Source organism: Lutra lutra, chromosome 8 (genome assembly GCF_902655055.1).
Source record: "Lutra lutra chromosome 8, mLutLut1.2, whole genome shotgun sequence".
In the NCBI taxonomy this organism is placed as follows: Eukaryota; Metazoa; Chordata; class Mammalia; order Carnivora; family Mustelidae; genus Lutra; species Lutra lutra.
In genome coordinates this window covers 72,334,829-72,351,662 of record NC_062285.1, presented here as the reverse complement: position 1 = coordinate 72,351,662, position 16,834 = coordinate 72,334,829, and the positions used below count along the sequence as shown (strand labels likewise).

Below are 16,834 nucleotides of genomic sequence, written 5' to 3'. Positions count from 1 at the left end.
CACACAAAGAAAAAATTGGCAGACTTTAGTACTAATTAGATGTTATAAATTCACTAATGCTTCATTGTCTACCTGGAAGCTAGGATTTTCTTAAAGATGAATATTTATGATGCATAACTTTATTTTTAAAAGGTTTTATTTATTTATTTGACAAGACAGAGAGCAGAAGAAGGGGGGCAGCAAAAGGAGAGCAAGATGCAGGCTCCCCGATGAGCAGGGATACTGATGTGGGGCTCCAACCCAGGACTCTGAACTCATGAACTGAGTGGAAGGCAGACTCTTAACTGACTGAGTGACCTAGGCACCCCTGTCATGCATAAACTTAATAATTATTCTTTTCATGGGAAAAATATTAACCCACTTTTACCAAGCAATCTCGGAATGTATATGGGAAGTATAATACCTCGTCTCTTCAGTTCAGTTGCTTAGGCTTACACCTAACCATTTTTTAAAAAGTTTGTTAAGGTGTTTTTAGGCAGACTTTGAATAAGGACAAAATGATGTCAGTTGTTTAGCTTTTACATGCTTCAAATTGCTCCTTCGAAAAATGGGAATAGTAGTATGTAGTAAGTCAGAGAATTGTTGTGAGGATTAAATGAGTGAAAATGTGTTTAAGTGCCATATTTAGTATCTCAGTAAATGTTAGATCCCCTTTTCCTATTCTTTCTCCACCTTATATTTAACGCATCTGAAATAACTTGTTTTGAAATCATGGAAACTATTGCTGTATACCAATATGACCATTTCTCTTCAAAATTATATTTTTATTTTATTTTGGGGCAGGGCAGAGGGAGAGAGAGAATCTCAAGCAGGTTCCACCTGCCCAACGTGTTATCCTGACGCAGGGCTTGATTTCACAACCCTGAGATCATGACATGAGCTGCTATCAGGAGTCAGAGGCTTAACCAACTGAGACTCCCAGGTGTCCCTAAAACTGTATTTTTGAAATGATTTCATATCAACACAATCAGGCCATGAACAGCCCTCATTGAATCAACTCCAAAATACATTCCAGTTGAATGGAGATAAATTCTTTTTTCTTTTTTCTTCTTTCCTTTTTTTTTTTTTTTTTTAAGATTTATTTATTTGAGAGGGGCGCCTAGGTGGCTCGGTGGGTTGAGCCGCTGCCTTCGGCTCGGGTCATGATCTCGGGGTCCTGGGATCGAGCCCCACATCGGGCTCTCTGCTCAGCGGGGAGCCTGCTTCCTCCTCTCTCTCTCTCTGCCTGCCTCTCTGCCTACTTGTGATCTCTGTCTGTCAAATAAAGAAATAAAAATCTTAAAAAAAAAAAAAGATTTATTTATTTGAGAGAGAGCACGAACGAGTGCAGGGAGGGGCAGAGGAAAAGAGAGGCTTTGGCGGACTCCTCATTGAGCTCAGAGCCCCCTAAAGTGGTCTCTGCTCAGTCTCACCACCTGAGATCTCAACCTAGAGATCACGACCCTGAAATCTACCTGAGCCAAAACTAAGGGTCGGATGCTTAACCGACTGCGCCACCCAGGGGCCCCGAAGGGAGATACAGTCTTACGCACCATTGACTATGTCTTTATTCAATATGTTATTCCTTTGCCTTCAGTGATACTCTTTGGATTTTCATTACACCTCTTGGGCCAAGCCCTTTCCAACTCTTTTACATACTCGTTCTCTTCTATCTGCCCCCTGTAGCTGGATAATCATAGCTCATTCCTATGCATTGTTCTCTCCTTCCTGTTTTTCTCCACTAAACTATTTCATCTTTGTCACCATTTGTGACTTCCAAATAAATACCATGCCCAAATCTCTCCAGTGCGTTTTAGATACAGATAGATAGGTCCCTGTCTAGATGATAACTCTATCTGGGTGCCTCAAAGGCACCTTAAGTCTACACATCTGAAACAAAACTCAGGTTTGCAGACCCAAATTGCTCTGCTTCTAGTGTTTGCTGTCTTTTTAAAAAAATTCATTCATTCATTCATTAATTTTTAAAGATTTTGTTTTTTATCTATTTGGCAGACAGAGATCACAAGTAGGCAGAGAGGCAGGCAGAGAGAGAGAGAGGAGGAAGGAGGATCCCTGTTGAGCAGAGAACCCGACTCGGGCCTCGATCCCAGCACTCTGAGACCAGGACCCGAGCTGAAGGCAGAGGCCTTAACCCACTGAGCCACCCAGTCGCCCCACTCCTGTCTTTTTCAAATTAATCTCCAACTCCTGTAAATTTTATCCCCTAAATGTTTTATCCCCTAAATAAATCAACTTTATTTCCTTAATCTCTACTGCAAGCATCCCACACTTAATGATCTTTCTGAATAGACTTTGGCTCCCCCAATTTTCTTTCTTTTTAAAATTTACTTTTCATTTTATAGATTGAATAAACATATTTCAAAAAGCCAGGTAGTAGCTTAAAACAGTAAGTAAATAAACAGATACATAAAAAGTTCTCCCTGCTCCATCTTCTGTTCCCCATTCCACAGAGAGAGTCACTTTCAGTTCTGTTTTTTCTTTTGGTAGTTACCCCATAATTCTAAATAATGTGCTTATGTTGCCTTTTCTTGATCTTTAAAGATTTTATTTATTTATCTGACAGAAAGAACACAAGCAGGCAGAGCAGCAGGCAGAGACAGAGGGAGAAGCAGGCTCCCCGCTGAGCAGGGAGCCCAATTCGGGGCTCGATCTCAGGACCCTGGGATCATGACCTGAACTGAAGGCAGATGTTTAACCGACTGAGCCACCCAGGTGCCCCTACCTTTTCTTGATCTTTAAAAAAACATTGTGTATTTTATTCTTTCTAAGGAAAATGAAGATTTTTCTATCTTATACCCTCATCTTATCCCACCCTTACTCAATATCATTTATCCATTTTAATTAAATTAGCATCTATTATTATTTTATTAAGAATATGGATTTTAATGTATAAAATGTTTAATTTCTTTTTAAAAAAGGTTTTATTTCTTTTTTAGAGAGAGAAGAGTGGGGGGAGGGGCATAGGGAGACAGAGAGAGATCATCATAAGCAGACTCCACAGAGCGCATAACCTGAGCTGAAATTAGGAGTTGGATGCTTAACCAACTGAGCCACCCAAGTGCCCCAAAATGTTTCTTTTCCTGTACAGTGTTTTGTTTTATTTGGAGTTTGTTATTGCCTCAGTTTTATATTGATTTACTCTTCTATACACTTACTAGTACTGCATTCCAACCTAACACAAGTGTCTATCCTCAACACACTCAAACATTCTGGATTCAATATCTGTTCTTCCAATCCATAAGCATGACATGTTTTTCCATTTTCTTCAATTTCTTTCATATGTGTTCTATAGCTTCCAGTGTTCAAATCTTTCACCTCTTTGGTTAGGTTTATTCCTATGTGTCTCAAGAGTTTTTGGTGCAGTTGTAAATGGGATCCATTCCTCGATTTCTCTTTCAGCTGCTTCATTATTAGTGTATAGAAATGCAACAGGTTTCTGGACGTTGATTTTGTATCCTGCGACTTTGCTGAATTCCTGTATCAGTTCTAGGAATTTTTTGGTGGAATCTTTTCAGGTTTTCTTTTTGAGTATCATATGTAATCTAAGAAGAGTGAAAGGTTTACTGCTTCCTTGACAATTTGGATGCCTTTTATTTCTTTTTGTTTGATTGCTGAGGCTAGGACTTCCAGTGCTGTGTTGAACAACAGTGGTGAAAGTGGACATCCGTGTCATATTCCTGACTGTAGGGAATATTTCAATATCATTTATCCATTGAAATGTAGTTTTTCATTTACTTGTTTTTATTTATTTATTTAATTTATTTTTTATCATTTAACCATTGACATGTAATTTTCCTCCCATTGAGGATGATATCATCAGCTATTATTACTTTAAATATTTTTTCTCTTCATTTCTCTCTTTCTTTTCTTTCTGATATTCCAGTTACATGTATATTACCTTTTGAAATTATCCCACACCTTAATTTGGGGCATTTCTATTGACATATATTCAAGCATGCTGGCATATCCCATCACTAGTGAACTCTTCAAAGTGGTTCATTAACATTATAGTGAATATTTTCATAGTAATTTAAATTTGATTTTTTATTAGAACTCCCATCTCTCTGCTTATTAACAGTCTGTTCTTACACGTTGTCCGCTTTTTTCATTAAAGCCTTTACATCCTAGTCATAGTGACTTTGAATTCCCTGTCTGATAATTCTAACACCCAGATCGTATGTTCTATGCTGTGTCTGATTCTGATGCTTGCTTTGTCTCTTCAGGCTTTTTTCCCCCTTGTCTTGTAGTATGCCTTACCATTTTTTGGTTGACAGCCAGATGTGATGTATTTAACAATAGAAAAAAAATAAGTAGGTCTTGATATGAATTTTATGCTAATTTGGCTGGGAGTTCATCTGTGTTTTATGTTTGGTGTATCTAAAAGTGCTGGAGGCTTCAGATTTCTGTGATGTCATTGGTTTTGTCGTCTTATTGAATTTGGGCTTTCATAAGTACTTATGAAGGTAAGAGAGAGAATCTGTGTCTTTTAACTCATATTAGATGTAATCTACTGATGTTCTGTTGGAGCCCTCATAGTGTGGTGGTAAGATGTGGGAGAGGGAAGGTGTTCTATTTTCTTACGAAATTTCAGTCTTTCAGTAGGGCTGTGTCCCTGGGCAATGCACCTCATAAATATATCATAGTTTGTTTTTTTCTTTTTCCAGCTTAAGTGAAACAGGAAGGCTATTGGGGATTGAAGTGAGAGAAGTGGCCTTCCTTCAGGTAGGATAAGGTTATGATAAGGTCTTTTTCCCTGGAAAGTAGGACTTTGTTATGGAGAATCCTTTGGGCATATTTCACAATGGTTACTGTTTTCTCTATCCCTGACAGAGCACCAAGAGGATCTTTCTCAGGTTTTCACCCTGAAAACCTGGTGGGATTCCTGGAGGTAAAACTCATAATAGTGTGGAGGCCCACCTCACTCCCGGGAGTTTCTCATCCCTGTGCTAGTTCACCCTCAGCTTTCAGCAATTCCACTTTTACTAACTCCAAACTATTGTTGAGCTATTCCCACCAATTTATGACTCCAGTATTTCTTGCTCTAGACAAACAGTCCTCAGTTCTGACGTGGATTTGCCTGTTTCTCCAGACTGGAGCTGGTAGTTTGCTTTATGACCTCAGTTCTTTGATGAATACAAGAAAAGCTGTTGATTTTCAGCTTGTTCAGCTTTCTTGTAAGGATGGGAGTTACAACTTCCAAGTTCTGTCTGAGTTGAAACTGAAAGTAATTAATTGCTCTTTGGATCAGAGGCACAGCTATCTCTCTAAGGATTGCCTTTGTCTCTCCCGCATGAGAGCCCTGGTTTCTGGATCCCTAGCTCTCTCTTTTTGGTAAACCTGTTATTTTACCGGAGTATCTCCAGTATCTTCCCAGTGCATGGGAGTGAAGTTCTTCAGACTTTGCATTTTAAAAAATGTCTTTACAATTATCATATGGTTTCACTCATATGTGGAATATAAGAAATAGCACAGAGGATCATAGGGGAGGGGAGGGAAAACTGAATGGGAAGAAATCAGAGAGGATGACAAACTGTGAGAGACTCCTATTAATCATAGGAAACAAACTGAGGGTTGTTGGAGGGAGAAGGGTGGAGAGATGGGGTAATTGGGTGATGGGATTAAGGAGGGTGGGTGATGTGATGAGCACTAGGGGTTACATACAACTAATGAACCATTGAATACTATTATCAAAAACTAATGATGTGCTATATGTTGGCTAGTTGAACTTAAATAAATAAAAATATTTTTTTTTTAAAGATTTTATTTATTTATTTTGACAGACAGAGATCACAAGCAGGCAGAGAGGCAGGAAGAGAGAGAGAGGAGGAAGCAGGCTCCCTGCTGAGCAGAGAGCCCGATGTGGGGCTCGATCCCAGGATCCTGGGACCATGACCCGAGCCGAATGCAGAGGCTTTAACCCACTGAGCCACCCAAGGCGCCCCAATAAAAATATTTTTAAAAAAGTATTTTACCTTCATATTTGAGTCATACTTGGGCTGGGTATAGAATTCAGGTTTGGGAAGAATTTTTGCTAAAAATTTTGATGGCCTAACCCTATTTTCTTCTAGTTTCCAATGTTGCTTTTGATGAGGCCTAACATCATTAGGTATGTGTGTGTGTTTAAAAAAAACTTTCACAATTTTTTTTTTTTCTAAAATCTCACCCCTCTATACTTTGTTAGTGGCCTTTTAAATTCATTTTATTGAGTCCTTAGTGGACTCTTTAATTTTAGGATTTTCTTTTTTTAAGTATGACTTTGAAAATTTTCCCCTTTCTGTCTTTTTCACCTATTGGATTCCTTTTAATTGGATGTTTATTTTTCTGTTTGAGTCTATAATTTATTATCTTTAAAAAACCCTCTTTTGGGCGCCTGGGTGGCTCAGTGGGTTAAGCCGCTGCCTTCGGCTCAGGTCATGATCTCAGGGTCCTGGGATCGAGGCCCGCATCGGGCTCTCTGCTCAGCAGGGAGCCTGCTTCCCTCTCTCTCTCTCTCTGCCTGCCTCTCCGTCTACTTGTGATCTCTCTCTGTCAAATAAATAAAAATAAAATCTTAAAAAACAAAACAAAACAAAAAAAACCCTCTTTTATCTTATTCACCTACTTTCTGGGATACTTCTTCAATTTTGTATTTCGACTCTTCCATGAATTGTGTGTGTTTACCATATTTTTAATTTTAAAGGACTTTATTTTTGATGATCTGAGTACTCCTTTTGTTCTTCATGGATTGTCTCTTATTTCTGTGAAAGTATTAATTTCAGCTTTTCTTGAAGATTCCTTCTGTTTTCTGCATAATCTTTCCCCCTTCTGGGTTTTCTTGTGTGTATTTCTTATTTATCTTGTCTCTCTGGTCATGTTGGAGATTCCCTTCAAATGTCTGGAGATCCTGGCTGTCTATTCATGTCTAAGAATGAAGCTCAGAAAAGAGGGTAGAAATTCTGTGAATATAGCTTATCTAGTGGTGGGCTTCCCCATAGGGTGTTGGTCAGGGATGTTGCTGTCTGATTGGAGAGCTGCACATATCAGAATCTGTAGGTCTCTTTATTGGTGCTGTTCAATTTCTCGAGAGAGGTAACCTTGTGTTTTAAGCTAATTTGGAGAACAAGATCAAGAGGCTTCACGGCTCCTTTTAAAGACCTTCTAATAAATCTCTTATTTGGTTTCATCTATCATGTCTGCCTCAGGAGTACTAGGTTCCTCTAACTTCTAAGTCTTTCAAGATTACTATATAGCAAATTAGCTTGATTCTTGTTAACTTCTGTCCATACTCCCCCATTCTGTGCTAGCATACAAACACACACACACACACCATCACTTGAAGGCTCAGAACTTTCTATATGCTTTTCTTTTCTTTTTTTTTTTTAAGATTTTATTTATTTATTTGACAGAGAGAGAGAGAGCACACACAAGTAGGGGGAGCAGTGGGCAGAGGGAGAGGGAGAAGCAGGCTCCCCTCTAAGCACGGAGCCCTATGTGGGGCTTGATCCCAGGACCCTGAGATCATGACCTGAGCCAAAGGCAGATGCTTAACCAAACAAGCCACACAGGGGCCGCATTTTACTTAGTCTTTTAATGAAAGATTTCTATGTGACTATTAATATTTGTCTTCACACCCATTAGCATCCAAGCTGCCTTGTAAATTGTGTCCCATTTACTGTGATCATCTTTCTACATCTTGTTCTCTCTTGACTTCTCAATGAGAGTTTCTCTTTTTCCTCTTTTCTCCATAGCTTCAATTCTGTAGTGGTTTTGTCCCTTATACTGGCTTCTACTACAATGCTGATGTCACAAAATTGTCCCCCATCAAGTTTACTTATGGCATAAAATAGCTTTGCACATCATGTTTACTGGTTTAATAAACAAACATTTATAGAATTTTAAAAGTTGTTTAGTTCCTGAGCAAAAACCCTATTGTGTACACAGATGCAGGCATAGAAAATAAAACCTAAGCTACCTACTAAAAGTTGTTTGGATCAAAAGCCCAGGCTTACCATTTGATATACAAGACCAAATACTCCTATTGCCCAGTTGCTATGACAAAGTTACATATGAAAAATGCCAACAAAACAACACAACACATCTGAATGTCTTATTTCTTGGAGTCAGCAAATACTATAGACATTCAGAGCAGGAAGTCAAAGGGAATAGGAGGAAAAACCACAAACATTTACTGAATTCCTATCCCGTGACCCCTGTATTTTAGGTGGTTTGGGAATACATTGACCTGGAGAATTTCTAGACACTTGGGTTGGCCTTTAATGATGCATTGGATTTGTATGGAGGGAGAAAAAAATACATCCCATGCAAGATGAAGGTGGACCCCAAAATACAGTGCCAAAATGAAGCCTGTGTGACTTGGAAAGGTGAGGGCAAGGCCTGTCTAGATTTGATGTGCATCCTAAGGAAAAGCAGGGAATGAGGTTGGATTGTAGGGTGAAGCAAGAGACAAAAAAAGTAAAAGAACCTTAGTTTTCAGAAGAAGGAAAATAGCACATTGAATTTGAGAAATCTCTCAATATAAGATACGACTTTGATGCATTTTTATGATGTTATATATGTGGATACATTTACATAGCCCCTTCAGAACTGCAGTGTCTTATTTTTGGTTGATGGTTTATTTATTTGCTATTTGCTCTGCAAGTATCTCTTTTACTTGGGGAAGAAAAGAGAAATTGGAATGGTTTTTGTTCTATTTATATTGTAAGGAAAAGGATGGCAGGTGATTTATGCACTGCTCTGGCAACTCTGGGAGAGATCCCTGGCCTTTCCACAACAGGAGAGGGTGGGTTGGTTACTTTGCAGGACTTCAGGTGATCTTCATTTCAAACATCTTTACTAGGCTCCACTGTGCTAAGATATAACTTTGGAATTTCACAGTTCCTGTCTCTAAGGATTTACCTAAATAGGAGAGATTTCTGGGGCATGCCTGGTAATGGAGTGCAGTGGGTCATTCTCCTAAGAAGCCTTAGCAGTGTTGGAGTATTGAGACTATGGTGGTCCTTCCAGTCATTTTTGGTAAATAACTTTCCATCAAGTTCTCAAGTTTCACCTGTCAGTGGAGAAAGATGCTGGAGAAAGATACCAGGCCTCTTAGCAGTCCGCAGAGATGGCGCTGGGACGCTGCAGACTGGTCAGCTGAGCAGATGGAGCTATGGCCCTGGATTTTGGTTTCGTGATGACTAAGCTAACCCGGTTAGTAGGCTGCTGGCTTTCTTTGTCCCTGCACACTTTCTGCTTGATGAGATGCTTAAGCACATGGAAGAGGCAACCGCTAGGAGGTACCCGAGCTTTGTTTTGCGTCGACCACAGGGCGAGCAGAAATGGCTAACTGTGGGTCCCTCAGCTCCGCGGGTACAGGCTGGTGGCGCTTATCCAAGGTCGGGGCTGCGATTAGCTTGTGTGTGGAGCGAGGAAGAGGTCTAAGAACAAACGGCCCTTTAATTGAAAGGGCGGAGGAGGTGAAGGCGCCTCCAAGCCATTATCTCGTCCGGAGGTCTGCGAGCTTGGGCACCAGCTGGGCTGCACATCTGGATGCAGCGGCGCCTTTCCCCGCAGGGCGGAGTCGAAGCGGACGATCTCGGTGTGCACGCACCTCCTCGTGCGCGCGCGTGCGGGTCCGTGAGCATCCGAGTGTGTGTATCTGTGTGCGCGTGCGCGCTCCCGAGTGTCGGCTGGAGCCGCGGCTCCGGGATCGGGTAATGGGGGTGGGGGCCCAGGAAGGAATAAATCTCCGCTGGCCTCCTCGCGCCTCATTGCGGGTTAATAACCAACCAGTTATAGAGAGACGGGGGTGACGGCGGCAGGGTGACAGTCCCGGCAGGCCGGTTGCGTGTGGAAGGCTCAGGTTATCAAGCCGGTCTCCGCCACACTCCAGTATATACAACCATTGTGGGTGGGAGGTTATTTTTTATTGTTTGCCTCTATCTCCAGAGAACAAGGGCGGGAGGGAGAGGCGCGCGCTCCAGGCGAGCGTCGCGGATCTGAACGGGTCGAAGGAGGCAAATTTGCGGGTGGGGGAGGGCGGGGGAGACCTTGATTTCCACCAATCCCTGGGCGTTTGTCTGCGAAGTCCAGGGCGCAGCGGAAGGCTGCGGCGCGGTGCTGAATTAACTGATGAGAGCGAGTTCTTTTCTTCTCCGGGAGGGGTGGGGAGCAAGGGTCCTGGCGGGCAAGGAGGAGAAGCCCGGGGCAGGATAGCGGTCCCGGGCCGCTGTGGAAATTTCCAAGGACTTGGCGCGGCGCGGAGAGCGCGTCTGGGGGTGCCTGGCGGTGCAGCAGTGCGAGAGGCGGGGAGAGGCGGCGAAGGGCGCAGGAGCATCTCTCGGAAGGGGACGCCGCGGACCAGTTGTCTGGGAGGGAGCCGAGCCTCTCCCCGGACCGCGCGGAGGGCGACAGTGATGCTGCAGAACCGGCGGGAGCGACTCGCCGTGGCTGCTCTCTGCGCTCTCGGAGACCCCAGCGCCTGTCCTCTGCAGGGGAAGCGACCATGACCAGAGCCCGTGACTTGCCCCCCGGCCACTTCCCCTAGAAAGAAACCCTTGAAAAAGTTGCATTAAAAAAAAAAAATCCTTGCGCTGACCTTTGGGGCCATAGGGGCTGAAGAAACGTGCGTGCGAGTGCAAACAAGAAAGCGAAAGGTGTGTGTGCATGGGGGGCCGGCGGTGGGGGGACCCTCCGCTGCCACTCTGCCTAACGCTGTGCTGAAGCCGCCCCCGGGACTCCGGGGCTGTGATGAGCCCCTGCAGGCGGGCCCGGCGACACACGTCCAGAGGGGCCATGGCAGTCCTGGCGTGGAAGTTCCCGCGGACCCGGCTACCAGTGGGAGCCAGTGCCCTTTGCGTCGTGGTCCTCTGTTGGCTCTACATCTTCCCGGTCTACCGGCTGCCCAACGAGAAGGAGATCGTGCAAGGGGTGCTGCAACAGGGCACGGCGTGGAGAAGGAACCAGACGGCGGCGAGAGTCTTCAGGTACTCCCCCTCGCGGCTCCTCCCAGCTCGTGTCCTTTACTCCCAGTGCGCCGAGGACAGGGTCACTGGCTAGGACCGCCTTGCAGAGACATCTCTTTCTTGCAGTGCTTCTTGTCCTACTTCCTTTCTCTGCCGTTTCTAAACCTGAAGACTTTAGTCGGGGGTCCTTACCCACCCCTTACACCAAGAGATGTGCAGACACCTGCTTTACCCACCTAAAGCCTGTAAGCATTTCTTCCCCAGCCTGAGTTACAGTCCGTGATTCGTTAATAACTGGTGGGAAGGAGAATCCAGGCTAACTTTGTCCTTTTCACATAATGAGAATTTATCTCTTAGGCTCTGCAGATGTTTGAAGCTATAGAGAACTAGAAGAAGGTCAGAGGCATCTTCCTGAGGTTAGGTGAGTGGTTGGTAACATAAATCACTAATGACGGAGTGATGGGCAAATCTTGGGCAGGAAAAACATGGACACCTAGCTAGGATCCTGCTGCTTTGTGCAGTGTGCCCATGACAAAACACAGAACACTTACTGGTCCCCTCAGAGCCGGGTACTGTGTGATTTTTACTGAAGACTCAACAACTTTCCAATAACAGATATTATTCCCATCTGACCAACCACAAACTGAGTCTCCAGAAGGAGGAATTCTTTCCCTGAGGTCATGACATGTCCCTTTGAAATGTGGGAGCTGACACTGTCATCATGTAAAGCTCTATAGCTCCCAGCTCTTTTTTTTTTTTTTTTTTTTTTGGCTTAGACTGTGGATGTCTTCTGGAGGATGGGAGATGGGCTTTAGGTAGAGACTTGACATCAGAAAACAAACAAAAAAACCTCAGGTTGGATATTAGAATGCTGAGGATAGCTCAGAGATTGTAGTTTCCTTTCCTTTCCGGGAATTTCAGCTTAAGTGTCTAAAAATAAGTTCTTGGCAGCCGGGGTTGTGTAGCTAGACTGGAGGGAATGCAGTGCTGCTTCCCCTTCCTCTCCACTCTCCTGGGCATGTTCAGGGGGACGCACAGGGGCTTCCACGAGGGCCAGGTGCCCTTTTCCCCTTCAGTCCCTGGGGCTAAAGATGCTGCAGTTGGCCCTTCCTGAGACTGTAGTGCTTTCCTTTGCTCTGCTAGGATCTTTCCAAGCAGTATATAAGGGCAGCTGAGAGCCAGCCTGAACATTTTCACTACCGTTGGTTACAGATGTTCAGATAGATGTATAGATGTTATCTGTAAATTTCAAAAAACTTTTTAAACATATGTGTTCCTTCTCCTTGGGCCTGCTTTTGGGAAGATGGTCAAAGAGATAATACCAGTTCTTGCAGGGGAGATCAGATGAATTCTTTGAACTGGGAGGGAAGACTTTCCTTCTCTTTTTCTTTCGAATTTAGCTATCATTAAGTTTAAAAATAATCCCATGCCCCTTAAAAGTACATAAGGGCTAATTTTCTCTCACCTTCACAGTATTGATTGTTGGACTCAAAAGCACTCAAAAGCCATAGCATCCAGCAATCCTTTTCTCTAAAGGCAGAAAGCACTTTTATCCCAAGTAATATAAGGAAATGAGTTAAGAACTTCCCTTTGGTTTATGATGAAAGAGTCCTTTTTTTTTTTTTTTTTTTTTTTTATTTTGTATAGGAGGAGGACTAAGGAAGTTCCTTTAGAGCATAAATTTCTTTTGCAGGACATAATCAAGTGGAAAATGCTTCATATTCTGAGAAACACAGGCTGATCATTTCTGAGACACATTTGTCCCTTGCTATCTGTAGCATGGAGTAATCTTCAGTGTGTTTGGCTGTTGCTTGGTTTAGTCTCTATGTGTAGAGAATTACCACTTAAAATCCACACACTATAAAAAACTGCCTACACACATATCCCTCAAAGTTAGTGTCTATAAAATTGTGTAAGATGCACTGTTGCTTGTTGAAGAGTTTGGACTTTGGAGTAGAATTTTAGACTAGTAGACTTTCTAGGCTGTGTGCGCCATGACTAGATAGATAAGCAGCAGAATAACTTTGGCAACCCATACTATCTCTTTGAGTCTCAGTTTGCTTATCTCTCTCTCTCTCTCTCTCCATCTTTCTTTCTCTCTCTCTCTATATATATATACATACATATATATATATATATTTATTTTTAATCTAAATTCAGTTAACATATAATGTATTATTTGTTTTACGGGTATAGGTCTGTGACTCACCAGTCTTATATAATACCCAGTGCTCATTATAACACATACCCTCCCCAGTGTCCATCACCCAGTTGCCCATCCCCCCACCCCTCTTCCCTCCAGCAACCCTCAGTTTTTTTCCTGAGATTAAGAGTCTCTTATGGTTTGTCTCCCTCTCTGATATCACCTTATTTCACTTTTTCCTCTTTTCTTAGGGATAATAGTATTTACCTTGCAAGGTTGGTATAGATTTAAATTTTAAAAAAATGATGCCAGGGGGCACCTGGGTGGCTCAGTGGGTTAAGCCGCTGCCTTCGGCTCAGGTCATGATCCCAGGTCCTGGGTTCGAGCCCCACATCGGGCTTTCTGCTCAGCAGGGAGCCTGCTTCCTCCTCTCTCTCTGCCTGCCTCTCTGCTTACTTGTGATTTCTCTCTGTCAAATAAATAAATAAAATCTTTAAAAAAAAAAAAAAGAAAAAAAATGATGCCAGGTGTTTGACACATTTACTCAGTCAACGGTGTTATTATAATTGTCATGAATTATAATTTCCTGTATATGTTACAGCTTAAATAAGGACTTCGGGCCAGCCCGTAAGAATTTGGAACATTTTGCCTGCCAAATTTGCAGAGCAACATGACTGGTCAATATACTACTCCCCCACCTCCCAGCTTTTTACACTGTACCTGATAAATAGGGATGAGGAGTTTTAAAAGATGAAAGTATCATGCTTTGTTGAGTCAAAAATTTTTGGTACTCTGCAGGTGTAATAAAATCTGTTGTTTTACACATGTGGATTGTTAGGATGTGGGTAGTACTGTATGTTTTAAAAATATTAGGTCAGCCAGAGGTCTATATTATGTTAAGAAGGCACAACTTTGGCAAACAGATGGCTGTGTTTTCCACTCTAAAATATCTTCTGCACAAATAGAAATATATGTACAGGAATACACAATATGCACTTATGGGTGGAGATAAGTGTACATTTATTCATAAACTGGAATGATGCCATGAATATGTGTAAATTTATACACATATTCATATATACACACATACAAATTACAATCAGTCAATTTTTTTTAATAATCCTATTTTTTTTTTAGTGTTCCAAGATTCATTGTTTATGCACCACACCCAGTGCTCCATGTAATACGTGCCCTTCTTAATACCCACAACCAGGCTCACCCAACCCCCTACCCCCATCCTCTCCAAAACCCTCAGTTTGTTTCTCAGAGTCCACGGTCTCTGTTTCAACTCCCCCTCCGATTTCCCCCAATTCACTTTTCCTTTCCTTCTCCTAATGCCCTCCATGTTATTCCTTATGCTCCACAAGTAAGTGAAACCATATGATAATTGACTCTCTCTGCGTGACTTATTTCACTCAGCATAATCTCCTCCAGTCCCATCCATGCTGATACAGAAGTTGGGTATTCATCCTTTCTGATGGAGGCATAATATTCCATTGTATATATGGACCACATCTTCTTTATCCATTTGTCTGTTGAAGGGCATTTTGGCTCTTTCCACAGTTTGGCTATTGTGGACATTGTGGCTATGAACATTGGGGTGAATATGGTCCTTCTTTTCACTACATCTGTATCCTTGGGGTAAATACCCAGTAGTGCAATTGCAGGGTCATAGGGAAGCTCTATTTTTAATTTCTTAAGGAATCTCCACACTGTTTTCCAAAGTGGCTGCACCAACTTGCATTCCCAGCAACAGCGTAAGAGGGTTCCCCTTTCTCCACATCCCCTCCAACACTTGTTGTTTACTGTCTTGTTAATTTTGGCCATTCTAACTGATGTAAGGTGGTATCTCCATGTGTTTTTGATTTGAATTTCCCTGATGGTTAATGATGATGAACATTTTTTTCATGTGTCTGTGCCTGACTTGTGTCTGGTGTATAATAGTCATTCATTAACCAATATTTAATGAATGACTATTATACACCAGACACAAGTTAGGCCCTGGGAGATAGCAGTGAACAGTTTGGACAGATTGCTTTCTCTGAGACAGCTTACGTCCTACTGGGGAGTGACTGACGAAAACAAAGGAGTAAAGCAATAAGAAGATTTAAAGTGCCATTAAGTGCTATGAAGACAAAGTAAAGTGTTTCGTTATGTTTATAACCATTAGAATTTCAGATTTCATTTTGCCCTCTGTGCTTTCATTTACTTTTGTGATTTTTCTCCTTCTCTTGGCTCAGATCTAAATACAACTTCTCAGGGGAACCTTGACCAATTGCATAGGAGAAGCAGCAAGAAAGTCACAGAGCTGCAAGAGTTTTGAACTAGAGGAGGTTTTTGTAACATCCACATGGCAATAGAAAGATAAAAGAATCAATTGACCATATCACAGAAGTACTGGAGAGTTTCTGTGCAACTTTTGTTGCTTCTGAATGAGTAGTCAAGTAGTGTGGGAAAATGCCGAACCAGAGTGGCATGGGCCTTACTCTTTTCCACCAGGGCCTTACCCACTTCATTTGCTTCTTTGAAAGAAACTTCAGCTCACAGTTTATGCTCAAGGCTTTATCCTTTGCAGCAGACATAGTAACAATGACAACAATAACAACAACAAAACTGACAAATGATTAGGAGCTTATAATGTGTGTGACACTGTGCTAAATGCTTTACATGTACTGTCTCCTGTAATTCTCCTAACAACCTCGCATAAGTGGACACATTATCATCCACATTTGTAAAGAGGAACATATCCGTGTCCCTGCCATCAAGGATTTACTATAATCCCAGGGACAGGCATATGTGTGTATAATTGACTAACCCTGTACCTAGGGCCATCAAAGAGAGGAGCATAGCAGAAAGAAGAACTTATGGACTTAGGAGATGTCAGAACATGGTTGGAATCCCAGCTGTATCCCTTTCTGGTTATATGATCATTGCTAAGTTCAACCCTCAGAGCTTTGGTCCCCCCATTTGTAAAATGGGGTGTGTAATAATTTCTTACAAGTTATAGTGCAAAGTACATGCACTATAAATTTCTGCATGTAGAAAGCACCTAGAACGATGCTTGCTACGTACTTCTGTTCAAAGCATGTCATAATAATGAGAGAAACACAAGCAAAGTGCCAGGGAAGTTCACAGAACATGGCTTTTAATTCTGCTGGAAGGAGAGAAATCAGAGAGGAGGTAGTGTTTGCACTAAGCCTTGAAAGATGGTAAAATTGGGTGGTAGTAAGAGGTAAGGGCAGAAGGATATTCTAGGCAGGGAGAACAGAAAAGGCAAAAGCAGGGAGGTGTAGAAATTCTTGATGTGCCTCCTGTGTGGAAAGGTATTAATTTTCCCACAGAGAAGGTAGTAGGAAGGCAGACTGGGAGATAGATGGAGGCCAGGTCACCATCTCTGAATGGGCTTGGGGTATTGTTTGTGAAAAACGAACAAACATCAAGTAAGTATCAAAGGGTACTGGCCATGTGTCAGTTGTCAGCAGTGTTGGCACATCACTGTTACTGAATTAGGGGGTAGAAGATAACATACCAAAGTGCTTGGAAAATTCTGTTCATTCACTGGGTGCTAACCATTACTCTAAGCCATGATGTTCCTCCTTCCTTTCCCAAATTCTGAATGAAATACTACTCTAAGCATTTCTAGCTTTATGTGCCTTTGTTTCTGTCCACATTTTTGAATCAGTGGATCCCAGAAACTTCAGATATTTCCATAGCTGCCCTGGTGGCTGCAAAAGGGCTCTTGGAGGGG

The 16,834-nt window shown here is 42.3% G+C and overlaps 1 protein-coding gene across 2 annotated transcripts in view; it reads left to right on the top strand.

Annotated features, from left to right (window-relative positions):
* Positions 1–10,727: 10,727 nt before the first annotated feature.
* Positions 10,728–16,834, top strand: part of ST8SIA1 (ST8 alpha-N-acetyl-neuraminide alpha-2,8-sialyltransferase 1) — a 170,886-nt gene continuing 164,779 nt past the window's right edge. For both annotated transcript variants that reach the window (XM_047742609.1, XM_047742608.1), the window contains exon 1: positions 10,728–10,964. In XM_047742609.1, the coding sequence (XP_047598565.1) occupies positions 10,729–10,964 (236 nt within the window). In that variant the 5' untranslated portion in view covers position 10,728. The remainder of the gene's footprint in view (positions 10,965–16,834) is intronic.